Here is a 17,575-nt window from a genome sequence, read left to right as displayed (position 1 = left end):
CGCCAAGAGATTTAACCTTTGATAATGCCTTCTTTGAAGTTAAGGAATAAGCGATTCTGAAATGAATCCTGCTCAATGCATCGGATAAAAAACTTTTGAGGAAATATGCTCACATTTCATGGCGTTCCATAGTTTTCAGAACCATTGAACAAAGATCATTGGACAGACGTTGGAAAGGGAATCTCAGATTGGTCATTTCTGGTTTTTATTCGGCAAAATGAGGGAGGACATATCATATCATACCCGCAGGTATTCAAATGAGATTTTCTGAAAGAACATTGCAGATAAAGCGGGAAAAAAATATTCAAAAAACTTTATTCAACTGCAACAAAAAATTTTAGCAGGATTTAAATTAAAACAGTAAGCTCAAAAGAAACATGAGCAGGCATATCATCAAACATCTTGATTCTAGCGCGAATCCCATAATCATTCTGAATTGTGTACTCCTTTCGTTTTTCCTCTCCTTCTGCTTGTATTCTTCTTTCTTCTTCTGGCTGTAGTCCTTTCATTAAAACATTCCAATCTGCAATGTTTTCCCCATGAACACGCAAATTCTTCAATTTCCCTGGCATATCTTCGTCAATTTCGTCCATTTTCCAATTGAATTGGACAGTATTGTTACCAAAATCCAAATAGATCTCCGGCCAATCGTTCATTCTTATTCGAGCATTTTTAAGTGATACGCCAAGAGATTTAACCTGTGATAATGCCTTCTTTGAAGTTAAGGAATAAGCGATTCTACAAAGAATCCTGCTCAATGCATCGGATAAAAAACTTTTGAGGAAATAAGCTCACATTTCATGGCGTTCCATAGTTTTCAGAACCAGTGAACAAAGATCATGGGGCAGACGTTGGAAAGGGAATCTCAGATTGGTCATTGCTGGTTTTATTCGGCAAAATGAGGGTGAACAGCAATCAGATGGAAATAGGAAGGAAGGGGATTGAGTCAGCAGAGCTAATGGACGAGAGGAAACTATCGATTTGGGTTAATCAATAACGTCGGGTCTCGAGTGGAGAACGCGTATCTAATGCAGATACGACTTCAAGTATATATAGGAGAGTAACAAGGTGTGGACCTTGAAGAGATTCCTATCGATGTTGATGTATCAGTTCAAAAAATTGACAATTCAGCAATGGGGCACATCGAACCCTTCGCTTGGTCCAATCAAGGAAAAAGTATAGGAGACTGGGTCAAACATATCTGCTCGATTTTTCGATGCGAACTTTATGAAGCTGATTTTCATATTGGAAAGATAAAATACCATGTGCAATCCCTTCGGAATATTATTCCGAAACTCAGTAAAGCCGATATTTATTGTTTCACAGCTCAACCGAGTGAGCACGACATTAAAAGTACTCAAAACATTTTAACAACTTTTCTACCATGTGTAAAACATTTCCGATTATATTGTGTCCCTCTCCAAGGCAACCTTTCCATTCAACACATTGGAATGGCAAATTTGAAAGAGTTGGAAGTATATTATCCGCAAAATCCGAAACTTGATGATCTTCTAACACTGAATGCAGAACGTTGCACAATTCTTGAAAATCGATTCTCGCTTCGCGACTTGAATCGCTTCTTCAAACTGTGGACGAAAGGATCCAATCCAAGATTGAAGTTTTTGATGGTACATGGAAACAAAGGAACCATTCCGTCTAGAAACGTTCTGTTAAAAGGATTACAGGAAGAAGAAACAATAGAAGGAACGGTTTACACAATTAAGAATTGTTTTGGGATTTGCGCTCAAATTAAAATGGTCAATTATGTACGTTTTCTTGTTTCTGTTGAGTTTACAGTTTCGAATTAACTACTGCTAAATAGTTCTGCATTTGTACCTAAGTAACAATTTATTAATAGTTTTTCTTTTTTAATTAAATATCTGATTTGTAAACTCTGTTCACCAAGATTCCTATTTTCCCACCTACCAAATCCGTTTTCCCCGAAGACTCCCTTTTGACCCCTCGATTCTCTGCTATATGCTCTTGGCGTTGTACTTAGATACGCGTTTCCCCTCGATACCTAACGTTATTGATTAACCCAACTACGATAATGTCCTCGGCTCAATAGGTTCTGCTGGCTCGATTCCCTTCTTGTCTATTTTATCTGTGCGCTGTCCTCCCTTATTTTGTCGAATAAATTGGTTCTATTTTATTGTTTCTTCTTCTTTTCCCAGATATGACTACCAAAGAAGTGAAAATTTCTGAACTCGGAAGTCGGAAGTGTCGGAAGTAAAATTTCTTCTTCGGAAGTCGGAAGTAGGAAGTCGGAAGTGAAAAAAATACTCGGAAGTAGGAAGTCGGAACTCCTGACATCTCTGATGACTACTCTGAAATTCCCTTTCCAACGCCTACCCAAAATATCGATCACAGATTGGAATGTTTTGATAAAAGGGTTACAAGCAGAAGAAGTAGAAGATGAAGAAAGTGCTAAGGAGTTCATAATTCAGAATTGCTATGGTATTCGCGCTAAAATAACAATTTATAATGAGCTAGAACTCTTGTACATGTTATTCTCACTGTTTCAAATTAATTTCTTCTAGAAGTTCTACTGTACCTGAATGAAATTTTTTAATAGGGTTTTCTTTGTTCACAATTTCCACATAAATCGGCTCTAATTTTACAAAAGTTTCTTTTCTGGGGACTGAAAAAAATGTAACGACAAGAACAAAGAATTTACTGTCAAACTGATTTCTGAAATTTCAAAGAAAAACACACACTTTTCTCTGACGTCTTCTTTTCTGAATTCGTTGCCTCCGTCGTCCGTTTCCAGGAGAAATCTCACGTCGCCTGACAAAACATTTTATGTGAAAATTTTCTCCATAGAAACATGCATAGCTTCGGCTCCGAGGGCCTCTTTCACTTTTATTCTTTTTCGATTCTCTCCGCATTTTTTAACTAAAAAATTCTAAAAAATGTCCGCTCCGGATCGCCGATTCTCTGTCACTCTATCGGAAGACGATCTTCGTCCACACATGAGAAAGCCAAGTGAGAATAGTTTTTCATGTTCTAGACAAATTTGAAGTAGCTGCACAATATTTATGGACTATTAATGGCCCCTCACTTACATAATCTCTATGTTGTACCAGAAAATTTGTGTTGATGTTTCTTTTTTGCAGTGTGCATCGACAAAAAATTTTCACTTTTGTCGACAAATTTATCTGACAAATTATCGATAAAAACGACAAAATTTTGTCGATGAATTGTCGACAAATTAGCGGTAAATTTGTCGAAAGTCTTTTATCGACAAAATTTTGTCAACAATTTGTCGATAAATTTGTCGAGGGGGGCATTTGTCGACAAATTATCGACAAAAAATGCTATTAACCGCTGGAATTACTTGTAAAAAATCGTATCTCATCTTTTTTCTAGGCCGTCTGACTTGGTGGCCTAAGTTTCCCGACATGAATTTTGTAGGCCACCAAACTTTTTGACCTGAAAATGATCTGATGTTCACCTGGTGGGTTTTGGGACATTTTAACATGGTGGCCTAACTTTTGCAGGTTGAGTTTTCCAGAACACCAACTTTTTTTCGCCTGAAAATGGTCTGATATTCATCTGGTATGTTTTGAGGCCATTTTTGCATGGTGGCCTAGAAAACTCAACTTGCGAAAGTTAGGCCACCATGTTAAAATGACCTAAAAACCAGGTGAATATCAGATCATTTCTAAGCTGAAAAGGTTCGTGGACTAGGAAATTCGTCTTGGGAAAGTTAGGCCACCTAGCCAGATGGCCTATAAATTTTGCATGAGCAAGTTCGGCTACCGTTCCAGACGTCCTAGGAAAAATGGTAACGATACGATTTTTTACAAGTCATTCCGGTGGTTGATAGCAATGAATTTGTCGAAAAATAGCATTTTTATCGACAAATTTATCGACAAATTGTCGATAAATGTTGTTTTTATTGACAATTTGTCGGTAATTTGTCGATAAATTTACCGGTAAATTTGTCGAAAAGGGCGTTTGGTGACAAATCATTTGTCGATAAGGCACTCTGCTTTTTTGGAGGGAAATATTAAACTTTAGAGTTCTACAGAAGTAGTAAAGAATTTTTCAAATTATCTGAAATTTTTCAAGTCTACCATACAAAATTAGATCTTTAATTTTGTTCTTAACAGCTTTCTCATAAACATTGTCCAAATGAGATATACCGATTAAAAGTGTCGTGACTCTAAATTCGGTGCTTCTTGGTTTCAAGTGGTATATCTTCTTTCGATACAAAAATGTTGTTAACTACCAAATTAAAGCTCTATTTCTGTTTAGTATACACAAAAGTTTTCAGAACAATTGAAAATTTTGGACTGCTTTTTTGGGCTCTAAACTTGGCTACCGTAGATAAGGCTCAAAAGTTTAGAACCAGTAAAACTGGAAGCTGTTGCTCCACCGGCGCCAGCTAATAGCGAAATCGAGGAGTTGCGGAAGAAGATGGAGAAACGAGAAGCTGTGAAGAAGGAGGTGAAACGTCGTATAGAGGAAGAAGAAAAGGAGAAGGAGCGAAAGAAAGCTGAGGAGGAGATTCGGAGAGAAACTGAAGAGTTGTTGGCGATTCGAGCGATCAGTCGTGCTGAAAGTCGTGCTGAAATTTTTGTTGGAAGTCGTCCCGTTCCACGTGGAACTGGCTCAATGCCAAGACTAGGTCGGCGAGTCAAAAATTTCCAGTATTTCAAGTGGGATTCTGAGGAGGAGGTTCAAGCGATTCCAGCGGAGTTTCGTCCACAATCTAGAAGGTTTTTGGTTTTTTTTTGTGATAAAATGGCCTAGAAATCACTTGACATGCCCCTGGTGTGTTGTCTAGATCATTTTAACATTGTGGCCTAACTTTTGCAAGCTANTTTCCTAGGCCACCATGGTTGAAATGACCAAATGTTGAGATGATAAAATGACCTAGAAAACACAAAATCTAATTAATTCTAGGCCAAAAAAGATGGTGGCCTAGAAAATCCAACTTGCAAAAGTTAGGCCACCACTTCAAAATAACCTAGAAAACACACCAGGGGCCTGCTAGGTCATTTCTAGGTCATTTTGAAGTGATGGCCTAACTTTTACAAGTTGAGTTTTCTAAGCCACCACTTTATAATGAGGTTGAAAACACATCAGGGACATTTTAGTCCATTTCTAGGCCATTTTATCATGGTGGCCTAGAAAAACCCAACTTGCGAAAGTTAGGCCACTACGTTGAACTCCCCTAGAAATTATACGAGGAAGACGTTAGGCCATTTCTAGGCCTTTTTATCATGGTGGCCTAGAAAAACCCAACTTGCGAAAGTTAGGCCACTACGTTGAATTCCCCTAGAAATTATACGAGGAAGACGTTAGGCCATTTCTAGGCCTTTTTATCATGGTGGCCTAGAAAATCCCAACTTGAAAAAAAATAGGCCATCACTTCAAAATGACCAAACAAGCGGGAAAAATACAAGGAACGACAGTTTGAAATTCATGACTATATTGCACATTTTTTGAGAAATCTCGAAAAACGCATTCCTCGGAAAATTTCTCGAAAAATCTCGGAAAAAATGTGTTTTTTTCGAAAAATAGGCGGAGCTTAGGTACGGTAGCGAAGTTTTATTTTATGGCCTATTTTTAGTTCGATTTTTCAATAATTTTCATGACAATTGTCATAATTCATGCAATTTTTTGGGATTTGTCGGATTTTCGAGACAAAAAAGTTCAAAATTGATAAAATTCGTCGAAAAATCGAAAGAATGTATATAATTTTCGGCGATTTTTTGAATATTTTTAAAAATCACCAAAAATCGCATGAAAAAAATGATACCTTTTTCGATTTTTCGATAATTTTCATCAGTTTTGAACTTTTTAAACAAAAAAAATCGCATAAAAACTATGAAAATTATCAAAAAGTCGCAAAAAATAGGCCAGAAAATATTTACGAAAACTATATGCTTCTTTAAAGAATTCGGTTACCAGACCTAAGCTCCGCCCATTTCTCGAAAAGAAAACCACTTTTCAGAGATTTTTCGAGAAATTTTCCGAGGAATGCGTTTCTCGAGATTTCTCGAAAAATGTGCAATATAGTCATGAATTTCGAACTGTCGTTCCTTGAATTTTTCCCGCTCGTTTGATCATTTTGAAGTGATGGGCTAACTTTTTCAAGTTGGGTTTTTTAGGCCACCAAAATGGCCTAGAAATGACCTAACATGCCCCGGTGTAATTTCTAGGCAATTTTATCATGTTTGCCTAGAAAACTCAGCTTGCAAAAGTTAGGCCATCACTTCCTCCCCTTTTGACGAATTTCATCGATTTTTCGATGATTTTCACTGTTTTTTGTCGATTTTTAAATAGGCCAGGATAATATTCAAATTTTCCAGAAGCTTCACCCCAATTCCACGCTCGCAAGGCTCTTGCGAGCTGTGCACACTGGCTCTTCGCTCTGTGGACAAGTCGGGCGGCCCAACGAAAAGTGCCGCGTGCGCTCATGTCGACGCATTCGTCGAGGCATCTTCCCGTCACTAAATCTTTTGTTGTAATAAAGATAAAATAAAAATTCTCTGAGAAGTTCTATATTATCAAAAAAAAAAGACTCGATTGTGTGGCACCAGAAGAGGACAAAATACAGAGATACATGTCACAAGAGAAGGAGAGAGTACAGAGAAGAAAACGAGTGATACAACCCGCGCTATAAGGAAAAAATATGCAATTTTTTGGTGAAGGTTTTGTGAGTAGTTTCAGGGAGGAGGAGGCAAACATGAGACAGATTGAGATCACAAGAGACAGAGAGAAGGAAATTAATAGATTTTATGAATTATGAGCTATCCGAATCGGCGTCGCTTGACTGGGCCAGGGAGCTCTGCGAGGAACGCTCCTGATGGATTTGATCGCTGATTTGTTCCAATACTCTCATCGAGTCGCTGTATCTGTCTTTTCGCTCTTGGACCTGGAAAATTGAAGAATTATAGATAGTCCTACTCTATTTTTTTCTACCGTAAAACCTGTAATAGAAGGGCCCCCTATCTCGGTTCCTGATAAAGATATCGAAAAGTTGTCAACTGACAAATTGTTTATCATAGTATCCTATACATTTTATCAGTTGACACATTTTCGATATCTCTTATAGGAGCTGAGATAATTGAGCTCAAATTTTACAAAGCTAGTTAAATCGAAAATTGAGAAAATGGCTCACCTCACTTTCCAGAATCGACATGAGCTCCAGCTGAGAGTTCATCGTTCGAGTGAGCACCTCTTTTCGCTCGTAGTACGGTCGCGCTTTTTTGATAGAGGATCTGAAAAATAGTTTGGTTTATCCGGGTGGGTCCCTTTTATATACCCAGATAATTTGATGAGAATTTCGAGCGGGCCGACTGATATCTTGTCCCTAGAACGAGATATTCAGACGGTTTTGGTACCAAATGATCTCTCAAGGTCTCTCGACAAGGCCCATCACGTCTATATCATTCAGGCCAGATTCCAATCCGATAACATGCCGAACCCTGGGCTTGAATTCTCGACCAACTTGACGAAAGGTAGATTTTTTGTCGTTCAAACACATTTTCAACATGTTATCGGACCGGAATCCGGCTGACATGAAATAGACGTGATGGGCCCCGTCGAGATCTATCATTTGGTAAACTGTATGAATATTTCGTTCTAGGGACAAGTTATCAGACGGCCCGCCACCTGTCCGGGCCGGCTCACTTGCAAGTATGAAAATAGCCTTTCTAGAAGCATCTAAAGAATTTTAGAAACTTAAAATCACCAGTTTCAGCTAACTAGGGAACTATCTGATCGGGATTCCCAGTTACACTTCATGACCTATATCATTAGAAAGCCCATAAAATTCTGATCCGGAACATGTAACACTCGGCTGAAACTCGAGATTTCAAGATTTTAAAATATTCAGAAATCTTGAAAATCTCATCAAAATCTGGGTCTCTTCTAGAGGAAAAGCTCTTACCCATGCTCTTGCGACAACTTCTTCATCGCCATCTCCAGCTGCAACAGGTCTCTAACCCTGGCCGCGTGCATTTTCTCAGCCTTCAAACACTCGTCCTCGGCCTCGCGTACCAAATCCAACTGCTGCTCAATTACATCGACATAATGCTTCTCGGCATCCGATTCCAGGTTATTATTCAGTGATTGATGAAGCAGTTGCACTTGTTCTCTCGCCATCTCCACTGCCGTCTTCTGTCGTTCGAATTCGGCGGCCGCTTGTTGAACGAACTTTCGAATTTCGGTTTCGCGAGATTTGAGCTCGAAAAATGGGCGGGACTTGGAGATTTGTTTGGCGAGCTTTTTGGCGATTCCCGAGATTTCTTTGTTGAACATTAGCTGCGTTTCGCTGGAAATTTTCGGTTTTTAGAATGTGTCATAAATAATAAAAACTCTCATTTTTTTCTATTTTTTCTCCCCTGCAGGAACATAAAATAACATAAAATTCCAGTTTTTTCTAGGTGATAAAACGGCGAAAATTACAAAAAATCTCACCAAAACTGCCGTTTCACACTCTCCAACTTCATCTCATAGCTATTAATGTCATCTGTGGCGTCGTTCAAATTTTCGAGCTGTTTTCTAATCGATACGAGCTGATCGTCTCCTCCTTCCGTCATTTTTTGTCGATGGGTGGTTCTGCAAGCCGGTCATTTTTTGTTAGTGATAAGAGAAAAAATTCTTCACAAAATGCCGGAAAAGTTGCGGGCGAGCCCGGTGACATTTAGAGGAAAAAGTGAAAGAAAATCGGAAAAAATGATGAAAAAGTTTTCTACAGTCCTTTAAAAGCGCAAAAATTATCAATTGAGTCTCGCCACGAAAACGTTAATTTCGGCTGAAAATTGGAAAAGGTTATTTAAAAGGGTTGTTTTCAACATTCTTTGTATTTTTTTTTCAGTTTTTGAGTTGTTGTTCTACATTATTTGTCAACAAATCAAGCGGAAAACACATAGAAAATGTGAGGAATTTCCACAAATTCATGAAAAAAATCTACAGTATTTTAAAGGCGCATGCTTTAAAGTGTTTTTGGAGTCTTGCCACGAAAACTAATTTTAATGAAAAAAAGGCTGTTTTCAGCGTTTTTCTTGTTATTTTTTGAGCAATTTTGTTGTTTGAGTTGTTGCTCTACATTTTTAATTTAATAAAATCTACCGAATTTGCCTAAAAACACTCAAAATTTAGTCAAACTGACTCAAGAAGCTTTGAAAAAAAAAATACAGTAACTTAAGGGCACAAGCTTCTAATATTCATTGGGCTTCGAAGCGAACTTGTCTTTCAAAACATATGGAGTTTTTAAATTAAAAAAAAAGATTTTAAAAAGCAGACAACTCTTTAAAAATCAGATGTAAAAGTTCAAAAACAAGAACAACGAGCGATTGCGAAGGGGGTGAAAGTGTGAATGTCGTCGGCGGGCTAGAAAAGAGAAAAAGAAGAGAATTTCAGATACGGTTTTCATCTTTTTTCACATTTTCGGAAAGAAGGAAGAGCGTTTTTCGGTTTTTGAAGGCCGTGCAACAGCAGCAGTAGCAAGCAATGAAAACCGATTGGCAGAGGAGAGAGTGTAGAGATTTGAGAGACGCAGAGAAAGGCATTGGAGAAGGACAGTGTCGGGATGTGTGAGTGGGTGGCAATTATGATGGTGCGAAGATGGTGGTGGGGAGCACTGTGGGCCGTTATGACGATGAGATAGTGAGAGACGCAGAGAAAGTGAGGGTGTGACCGCAAAACACAGAAAAAAACGGGGACAGTTCTTGGTGGTGGGGTGGACAGGTTAAGGATGACGTCGTCAGTCGGAAGGAATAGGGGAAGTGAGAGAGTATGGCGAAGTGAGAGAGTGGGAGAGAAAAAGATAGTGATCTATTTTCTGTGTCTTTAGAAATTGATGAGAAAAAAGGAAAAGGAAACACGAAGAGGAGAAGAAGAAGAAGAAAGTACGAAATTGTCAAATTTTTTGTTATTTTAGTTAGACAGTTTTAGATAACATGTGATTTTTTTGGGGTCAGTATCATGTATTCAACCACCTGTTCAAGGTCAAGAGAATAATCAAAATCCAAAGTTCATTTCAAATAAATGGATGGACTAGAATTTCGGCATCTTTGAAAGTTAGGCCAGCAACATTATCACATTTCTTTGGAAATTCTGAATATCTGGGCTTGAAAATATTTGAAGTTTTTGAGTTTTTGGATTTTCGAACTTCTCAAATTTTTAGGAAATTTTGAATATTTGAAACTTTTTGAAAATTTTGAAAATTTTGACTCATGGATTTTTAGGATTTTCGGAATTTCTGAATTTTTGTGATCTCAGAATTTTTGGAATTTCGAATTTTCGATTTTAAAATGTTTGAAATTTTTTTTGATTTTTTGTATTTCTGAATTTCCGAATTTTAGATAATTTTGGACTTTTTTTGAATTTTTTAATTCCGAATTTTAAAATTTTTTTGAAAATTTTGATTTTTGAATTTTTTGGAATTTCTTAATTTTCTATATTTTCCGAATTTTCCGAAGTTTAGATTTTTGGATTTTTTTTGAATTTCCGTATTTTCGAAATTTATGTATTTTTAAATTTTTTTTGAAATTTATGTGCTTTTTGAATTTTTCCCAGATGGCCTAGAATTCCAAGTTTTTGGGAATCTGAGACACCAAGAAATTTGGCCTAACCTCCCAAAGTTAGGCCATAGAACCCCAAACTTTGAAAAACTAGACCACCATGATTCCTAAAAATTTGTTAACATACTTCTTGTGATAACATTGATAACAAGGCAAAAAGATAAGTGGGGAGAAAAAAGAGAAGAATTCGCCACCTATTGGATCAGGTTTTCTAGAGAGTGACTAGAAAAGTGGGCGGGGCTTAAGGGGAAAAGAGGATAGGTCAAATTTTTTTAGAAATAGATCGCAATCTTTTTGTTTTCTGAAAATTTAGAAGTTACCGAAAAATTGGAAGAGGGGAAATTTTGAAAAAAAAACAGTTTTTTAAAAAATCAAAGTTGTCGAAAAATGTGAAGAAAACAGATGAGAAATTAGAAAATAGAAAAAAAAGATTCGGCGAAAAAAGTAGTAGGTTTACTATTCCAATATAGAAACTGATAGGTGTTGGGTGTTGGGTAAATAGAAAAGAGTGGAAAAAACGAGAAAGTGTGCTCAATTGATAATTTGATAGGGGAGAAGAGTAGGGGTGAGTCATCAGATAGATGAGAAGCCAATTGGTTTTTTAGTTTTTTCCTTTCTTGGGGGAAAATTGAAGATTTTGGGGTTTTTTAAAGTTCGAAATTAGAGATAGTTCCCCATTTAAAAAATTTGTTTTTTTTTTCAAATTCTCTAGGCCATTAAAATTTTTCTGGTCATTTTGATTTTTCTAGGCCATCTCAAATGTTCTAGGCTACTTTAAATTTTTTGGCTACTTTTAATTTTCTCATCCGTTTCGAGATTTCTAGGCGATTCGGGATTTTCTCGGCCATTCCGAGTTTTCTAGCTCATTTTGAATATTCTAGGCCATTCCGGATTCTAGGTCATTTCGAATTTTCTAGCCCATTTTGACTTTTTTAGACTAATTTGAGTTTTCTAGGCCATTTATTATTTTCTAGGCCAATTGGAATTTTCTAGGCCATTCCTGATTTTCTAGGTCATTCCCAGGTTTCTAGGCCTTTTCGAATTTCCCAGGATGTTTCGAATGTTTTAATAGTACAGAAGCATCAAAATGGCCTAGAAAATTCAAAATGATCTAGAAAAATCGAAAACGCCCAGAAAACGAAAATTGGCCTAGAAATACTGGTATGGCCTAGATAGTTAAAAAAGGTTTGGAAAATCCAAATTGGCCTAGAAAATTTGAAATAGCCTAGAAAATTCAAAACAGCTTAGAGGATGCAAAATGGCCTAAAAAATTCATAATGGCCTGCCTAAAGTTCAGAATTCTTAGAATTCTAGATCCTTCCTTTTCCAGAAAATTTTCTACTACTAAATACTTTCTCGGAAAAAGAAAAAAGTAAATTGAATCACTTTTGAGGTATTGAAGGTGGCCTAATCCGTTCGGACGAGAAGGACACACATATGAAGAATGGGGAAAAGAAGAAAAAGTAGAAGAAGAACAAGAGAAGATTAAGAAAGAGAAAAGGATCTCGGGTGGCGAAAAGAAACCACTTTTCGGCGGACGGATTTGTTGTGGAAATAGCAAAAGCCGTCGAAGAATTGTAAATGAGAGAAACATGAAAAAAGAAGAAAAAGTTTTAAAAGTTTCGGGTAGAGTCGAAAAGCCTCTGACTATTTAATTGTTGGGGATTTTCGGTTTTTTTGGTTTCAAATGGCAGAAAATGAAAAATCACAAAACCTCAGAAAATCGAAAAGAAAAAAAATCCCTCGGAATGTGAAACACATGTGAGGGGATTAGTCATCTGGGGTTGATCCAGAACTTTCTGGATGATTCTAGAATCCAAATTTTCAATTTTTAGCGGCGATTCAAAGTATTAAGAGTCGAAGAATCGAAGAATCGAAGAATCGAAGAATCGAAGAATCGAATAATCGAAGAATCGAAGAATCGAAGAATCGAAGAATCGAAGAATCGAAGAATCGAAGAATCGAAGAATCGAAGAATCGAAAAATCGAAGAATCGAAGAATCGAAGAATCGAAGAATCGAAGAATCGAAGAATCGAAAAATCGAAAAATCGAAGAATCGAAGAATCGAAGAATCGAAGAATCGAAAAATCGAAGAATCGAAGAATCGAAGAATCGAAGAATCGAAGAATCGAAGAATCGAAGAATCGAAGAATCGAAGAATCGAAGAATCGAAGAATCGAAGAATCGAAGAATCGAAGAATCGAAGAATCGAAGAATCGAAGAATCGAAGAATCGAAAAATCGAAAAATCGAAGAATCGAAGAATCGAAGAATCGAAGAATCGAAGAATCGAAGAATCGAAGAATCGAAGGATACTTTGTTTCAGAATTCTCAAGAAAAAGATCCTTCTAGAAGCCAGGAACTAAAGTCTGAAGCGTCATCTTTCTATGAAAAATAGGGATCAAATGATCTGGTGATAAGGGTCAAAGGATAGATAGATAAGAGAGAACAGCTGACAAAAATCAGAAATCTTTTTTCATTTCTGTGTTATCTGTCAAAATGAATAATAAAAAAATCTAGATGTCAGGTGACTAGAGACAACTGTCAAGGAAAAAAGTTGGATTTTGGATTTTTTTATTTGAAAGAATTTTTGAATGAGGGAACAGTTTAAAAACATTTAAAAAAAATGGCAAAAGCCGGACTATCAGTAAATCGGAAATTCGGAAGTTTAAATAAAAAGAGCCCTGTTAACTTTGACTCAATTTATCTCAGTTCCTATAAGAAGTATCAAAAAATGATTAACAAACAAAACGTTTATCATAATGTCAATAATATTTTATCAGTGGACCACTTTTTGATGTTTTGCACAGGAACCGAGATAACGGAGAACAAAGAAAGTTGAGGTGGAGTACCGGTCTACTTTGACTCAGTTTTTCTCAGTTCCAGTGAAAGATATTGAAAAATAATCAACTAACAAAATATTTATCACAAAGTCACCAATATTTTATCAGTTGACAAAGTTTTGATATCTTTTACAGGAACCGAAATAAACTGAGTTAAATTAACTACAACAGTACCTCAAAAAATAACTATTTTTAGCCAAAATGAAATAAAATATCAAACAATGTTGTCGAGAAAACTGGAACTGTTGACAGTTTTCTTGAAAAAGGGATGAAGTGTAAAAAAAAACGAAAAGACGATGAAGATAACGATCAAGCATCTTCCTATTTCTCGAGACTACACGAAAGGGTGTTTGTTTGAAATTTCAGAGAAATGGAGATTTTGATTTCGATTAGCGATACTGAAAGAATTATAAAAAAAAAGAGACAAGGTTAATGAAAAGGAAAAGAAGAAGAAGAATGATGATGATTTGCAGAGAAAGAGAAAAAAGTTTAAAGAGAGAGGTCACCGAATTTCAAAAAAATTTTGAGGAGAATAAGTCAAGTGGAAGAGATAGGAGATTCGGTCAGAAATGGACACCTGAACTGAATTTTTTAAAAATTAAAAAAAAAAAACATTTTTTGTGAAAGAACGTTTTCTATATCATTTTTAAGTAGCGGCAAAAAAGTAGCCCCGCTCATTTTGACCTGATTTATTTTGGTTCCTGTAAGCAATATCAAAAAGTGGCTAATTGAAAAAATATATTTCAAGTTCCTAGATTCTTAAACTCTGAAAAACGATCTTCTAGCAAAAATTTATTTCCGGGATTTCAAAAATTCACAAATTTTTAGATTTTTTCTTCGAATTGGCGGCGGATCCTGCATCCGTTCGTTTCGTATTAAGCCTGCTGTTCGCTGGAAAAGAATTTAAAAGTGCGAATTCGCTCTATTGAGATATCTTACCCGCACTTCTACACAGGTGATTCGCGAACAATCCGTTATGGACTCTCCGCGTTCGCGCGCGGTGGAAATAGGAATCGTATGCGGACCGTACGCGAACCGTTTCCAGCAAAACACAACACATTATTGCGGGTTTCTCCGTATTCTGTCCGTGAACTCCGTATCCGATCCGACCGCGAATGATGAACAAACGGTTCCGTACGCGAATCTGAATTCAATTTGAGATCGCGATAATGTGTTGTGTTTTGCTGGAAACGGTTCGCGTACGGTCCGCATACGATTCCTATTTCAACCGCGCGCGAACGCGGAGAGTCCGTAACGGGTCCGTTCGCATTGTACCTGTGTATACAACATCTTCAGGTATGTAGGGATCTTTTAGGAACTAGTAGAGTCCCTTTAAACTACTGTTAGATTTTCGTTTTAAAGGTGGGGGGGACAGGAGATTTTTCGGAGGTTTTTTGAAGTTAGGGTATGCATTCTGCCGTGACGGTGTACAACGCTGTCACTCTGCGTACAGCTGTAGTCCTCGCCTTTATGTACTCGGCTGCGGCTGTAGTCTTTTCGGCGAAGGTTGGCCCCCTTTTGGGCGCTGTTTGGCCAGATTACGCTTAAGATTTTCCCAGAAGGTGCCCAAACGCCGCTCAAAAGCTGGCAAAACTTCGCCCAGCTTTCGCCTAAAACCTTCCACCTTTGCTTTGAGTTCGCCTTAAATTTGTTTTTTTTTCTTTCTTGGAAGACTAGTACAATGAGAAAATTTTATTTATTCAAACAATTATGAAAACTAATACAAAAAAATGATGAAAAAAAGAACATACAAAAAAAAGAAGCTTAAAAAAATTTTCGCCTCCCGGCTTGATGTTGCCATCTTCACTTTATCCTTGTCCGTGTCCAAGTCGATTTTTCGATCGAGAAGTTGGATGTAGTTGTTATTTCTGAAAAAAATTATTAATTTTCAAAAAATTTTATCATTTTATTTTTCCCACTGAAAATTTGCTAAGTCTGACACTTAGCAGACTAGAAGGCTTGTGCAGAATTGAATTTCGATACATTTTAAACTATTTCTCACGACATTTCGCCTACCATTTCACTGGAAATCTCAAAAGAATTTTAAATGGACTCGATGAGGTCGGATTTTCATTGCCGATATACTTAGGGAAATATATCTTTACAAAATTACAAACATTTTGAAAGCATTTTCTCAGTATTTTTGGACGTTTTCGAAAGCTTCAAACCCAGAATATACGAGCCTTTGGAAGCTTCTTCTGACTTCGCGGTTTCTCTGACTTGTCCCTTCCAAGCGGAGGATTTGCGACATTCACGAAATTCCGAATTTTGAGTCTAAAAACGTTTTTAATGACTGAATAACATAATTGTTGTTTACCTTACATGCTATCAGTGGAAAACTCCTGGAGATGAATGAAAAAAGGATTTAATTGAAATTTTCTATTCCACTTACGGTTTTTGTTCTTCGTCGTTTTCGGTTTCGAAAATCTAATCATTTTTTGGATAAAATATTTAGAAGTTTGAGCAGGAATTCAGATAAAACACTGAAAATAGGAAAAAAATAGGTGATGCAAAATTCGAAATGCACGCGTCGCTTGCACGCAACGCATTCAAAACTCGCCCAGAGTTCGCCGAAGTTCGCCAAACCTGCGTCCGATCTTCTCCTACACCACCGACTTCCTATTTCCGTCGGGGTTCGCCAAATTTCGCCAGAGTTCACTTTTATTCTCTGAGTGAGCTCAATTATTTCGATTCATATGAAAGATTTCAAAAAGTTGTCAACTGATGAAAAATAGGTGACGTTATGATAAATTATTTATCAGTTGACAAATTTTTGATATCTTTGAAAAGAGCCAAGATAATTGAGCTCAAAATCGACGGATTGGGAGGTATTCTATTAGGGGAAATACGGTAGTCCGTTTGGACTTTGGTCTAGAGATTGTATATCAAATACGAGTTTTACGTCTTTTTACAGATACCAAAAGTTGACTTTTTAGATGGCATACATTTTATGATGTTTTTTCGCAATCCGCATCACTTTTTTCAACCGAGAAATTGTCCATAACTTTTGAAACTTTAAATTTCAAGTTCTGAGTATAAATTATCAATTATGAATTAAAACTGAGAAAGCAAAATATCTAAAAAAAATACATAGCAAATATAATGTCATGTTTTTATTGGCAACTGAACAATTCATTCAAATTCAAACACAGGCCATTACATCAACTAATATTTTCATCAACAGTTTGCCAACAGAGATTACCACCAAATTTCGCCCAAAAGGCGCACGAAACTCGCTCAAAAAACGACGGCGCTTTAACTTCGCCCAAAAGGCGCCCAAAGTTTGCTCAAAAGACAGCCGAGTATATGCACTCGGGCGGCCGCTTTCTCTTTGCCCGCGTGGCTCAGTCGGTAGCGGCGCCGGACCCTCAATTCTCGCCCCCACAAGTTCAACTTCTCGAGGGGCACATTTAAAAGGAATTTCGAGAACATTATTATTATTTTTTTTTCATGTCTCCCCACCTTTAAGGCGAGCAATTTTTGAAAATCTATTTTAGACAACCAAAATACTCACTTTAATGCTCTTTACAAGTCAGGTCAAACCGTATAATGTTCATAAACTTCAGACCAAAATTTAAAAAAAAAACATAAACTTCAGACCAAAACTTCAGACCAAGAGTTACAGTCTAAATTGTTTTTACCGTCAAGCTGCCAGAGAGACGCCGAACGTCCGTTCCTTAATTGAAGGCTATGTTTAAGGTTTATTTTTGAATGCGGTTTTTCAGGGTCCAAGGTTTCTATTAATCGTTCATAGATCAAATTTTTGTCTTCAAACTTTCAATCTTCCATAAAAACGATCCTAACGCACTTTTTATTCGGAGAAGAATACACAAAAAGTAGTAAGCCATTGTCATCATAAATCCCCAGGTTCTTCGGAAGATCAGAATGAGAGAGAAGAGAGATCATGTGAATGAGAGAGAAACAGAGAAACAGAGAAAAAAAAGGAGAGGAGAGAGATTGTAGTGGTGGTGGTGGGAGAAATATAATTGCGCATTTATTTTTTATTTGAAATTCCGTCGATTTTTACAATTTGGGGGGTCCATCAACATCATCAAAAGTCCAAAACCAAATCATCGTCCGTACATACCACCGGAAAATGGCATCGCTCCTCGCTTGATCTGGTTCTCATTGGCGGCATATCCTTGGCTCGCTTGGGATAATGATCGTTTTCCGTACATTCCTGGAAAA

The 17,575-nt window shown here is 37.0% G+C and overlaps 5 protein-coding genes across 5 annotated transcripts; 3 read left to right on the top strand and 2 right to left on the bottom strand.

The window, feature by feature from the left end:
• Positions 1-347: 347 nt before the first annotated feature.
• On the bottom strand, positions 348-656 carry CBG20211 (the record flags this gene model as incomplete). Its single annotated transcript, XM_002642527.1, has 1 exon — positions 348-656. The coding sequence occupies one exon, from the start codon at positions 654-656 to the stop codon at positions 348-350; it is 309 nt and encodes a 102-aa protein (XP_002642573.1).
• Positions 657-1,133: 477 nt separating this feature from the next.
• CBG20212 lies at positions 1,134-1,808 on the top strand (the record flags this gene model as incomplete). The annotated part of the gene is made up of 1 exon (XM_002642528.1): positions 1,134-1,808. The coding sequence occupies one exon, from the start codon at positions 1,134-1,136 to the stop codon at positions 1,806-1,808; it is 675 nt and encodes a 224-aa protein (XP_002642574.1).
• A 2,614-nt stretch (positions 1,809-4,422) lies between these two features.
• On the top strand, positions 4,423-6,468 carry CBG20213 (the record flags this gene model as incomplete). The annotated part of the gene is made up of 2 exons (XM_002642529.2): positions 4,423-4,724; positions 6,324-6,468. The coding sequence occupies 2 exons, from the start codon at positions 4,423-4,425 to the stop codon at positions 6,466-6,468; spliced, it is 447 nt and encodes a 148-aa protein (XP_002642575.2).
• A 289-nt stretch (positions 6,469-6,757) lies between these two features.
• Positions 6,758-8,558, bottom strand: CBG20214 (the record flags this gene model as incomplete). Its single annotated transcript, XM_002642530.1, has 4 exons — positions 6,758-6,889; positions 7,136-7,235; positions 7,907-8,290; positions 8,437-8,558. 4 exons carry the CDS (start codon positions 8,556-8,558, stop codon positions 6,758-6,760), a joined length of 738 nt encoding a protein of 245 aa, XP_002642576.1.
• A 1,157-nt stretch (positions 8,559-9,715) lies between these two features.
• Positions 9,716-12,942, top strand: CBG20215 (the record flags this gene model as incomplete). The annotated part of the gene is made up of 2 exons (XM_002642531.1): positions 9,716-9,764; positions 12,380-12,942. The coding sequence occupies 2 exons, from the start codon at positions 9,716-9,718 to the stop codon at positions 12,940-12,942; spliced, it is 612 nt and encodes a 203-aa protein (XP_002642577.1).
• Between the last annotated feature and the right edge of the window lie 4,633 nt (positions 12,943-17,575).

The sequence above is a fragment of the Caenorhabditis briggsae genome (assembly GCF_000004555.2).
Source record: "Caenorhabditis briggsae complete genome, chrIII, whole genome shotgun sequence".
In the NCBI taxonomy this organism is placed as follows: Eukaryota; Metazoa; Nematoda; class Chromadorea; order Rhabditida; family Rhabditidae; genus Caenorhabditis; species Caenorhabditis briggsae.
The sequence above is the reverse complement of the archived record's forward strand: the minus strand, read 5'-3'. Positions and strand labels throughout refer to the sequence as shown.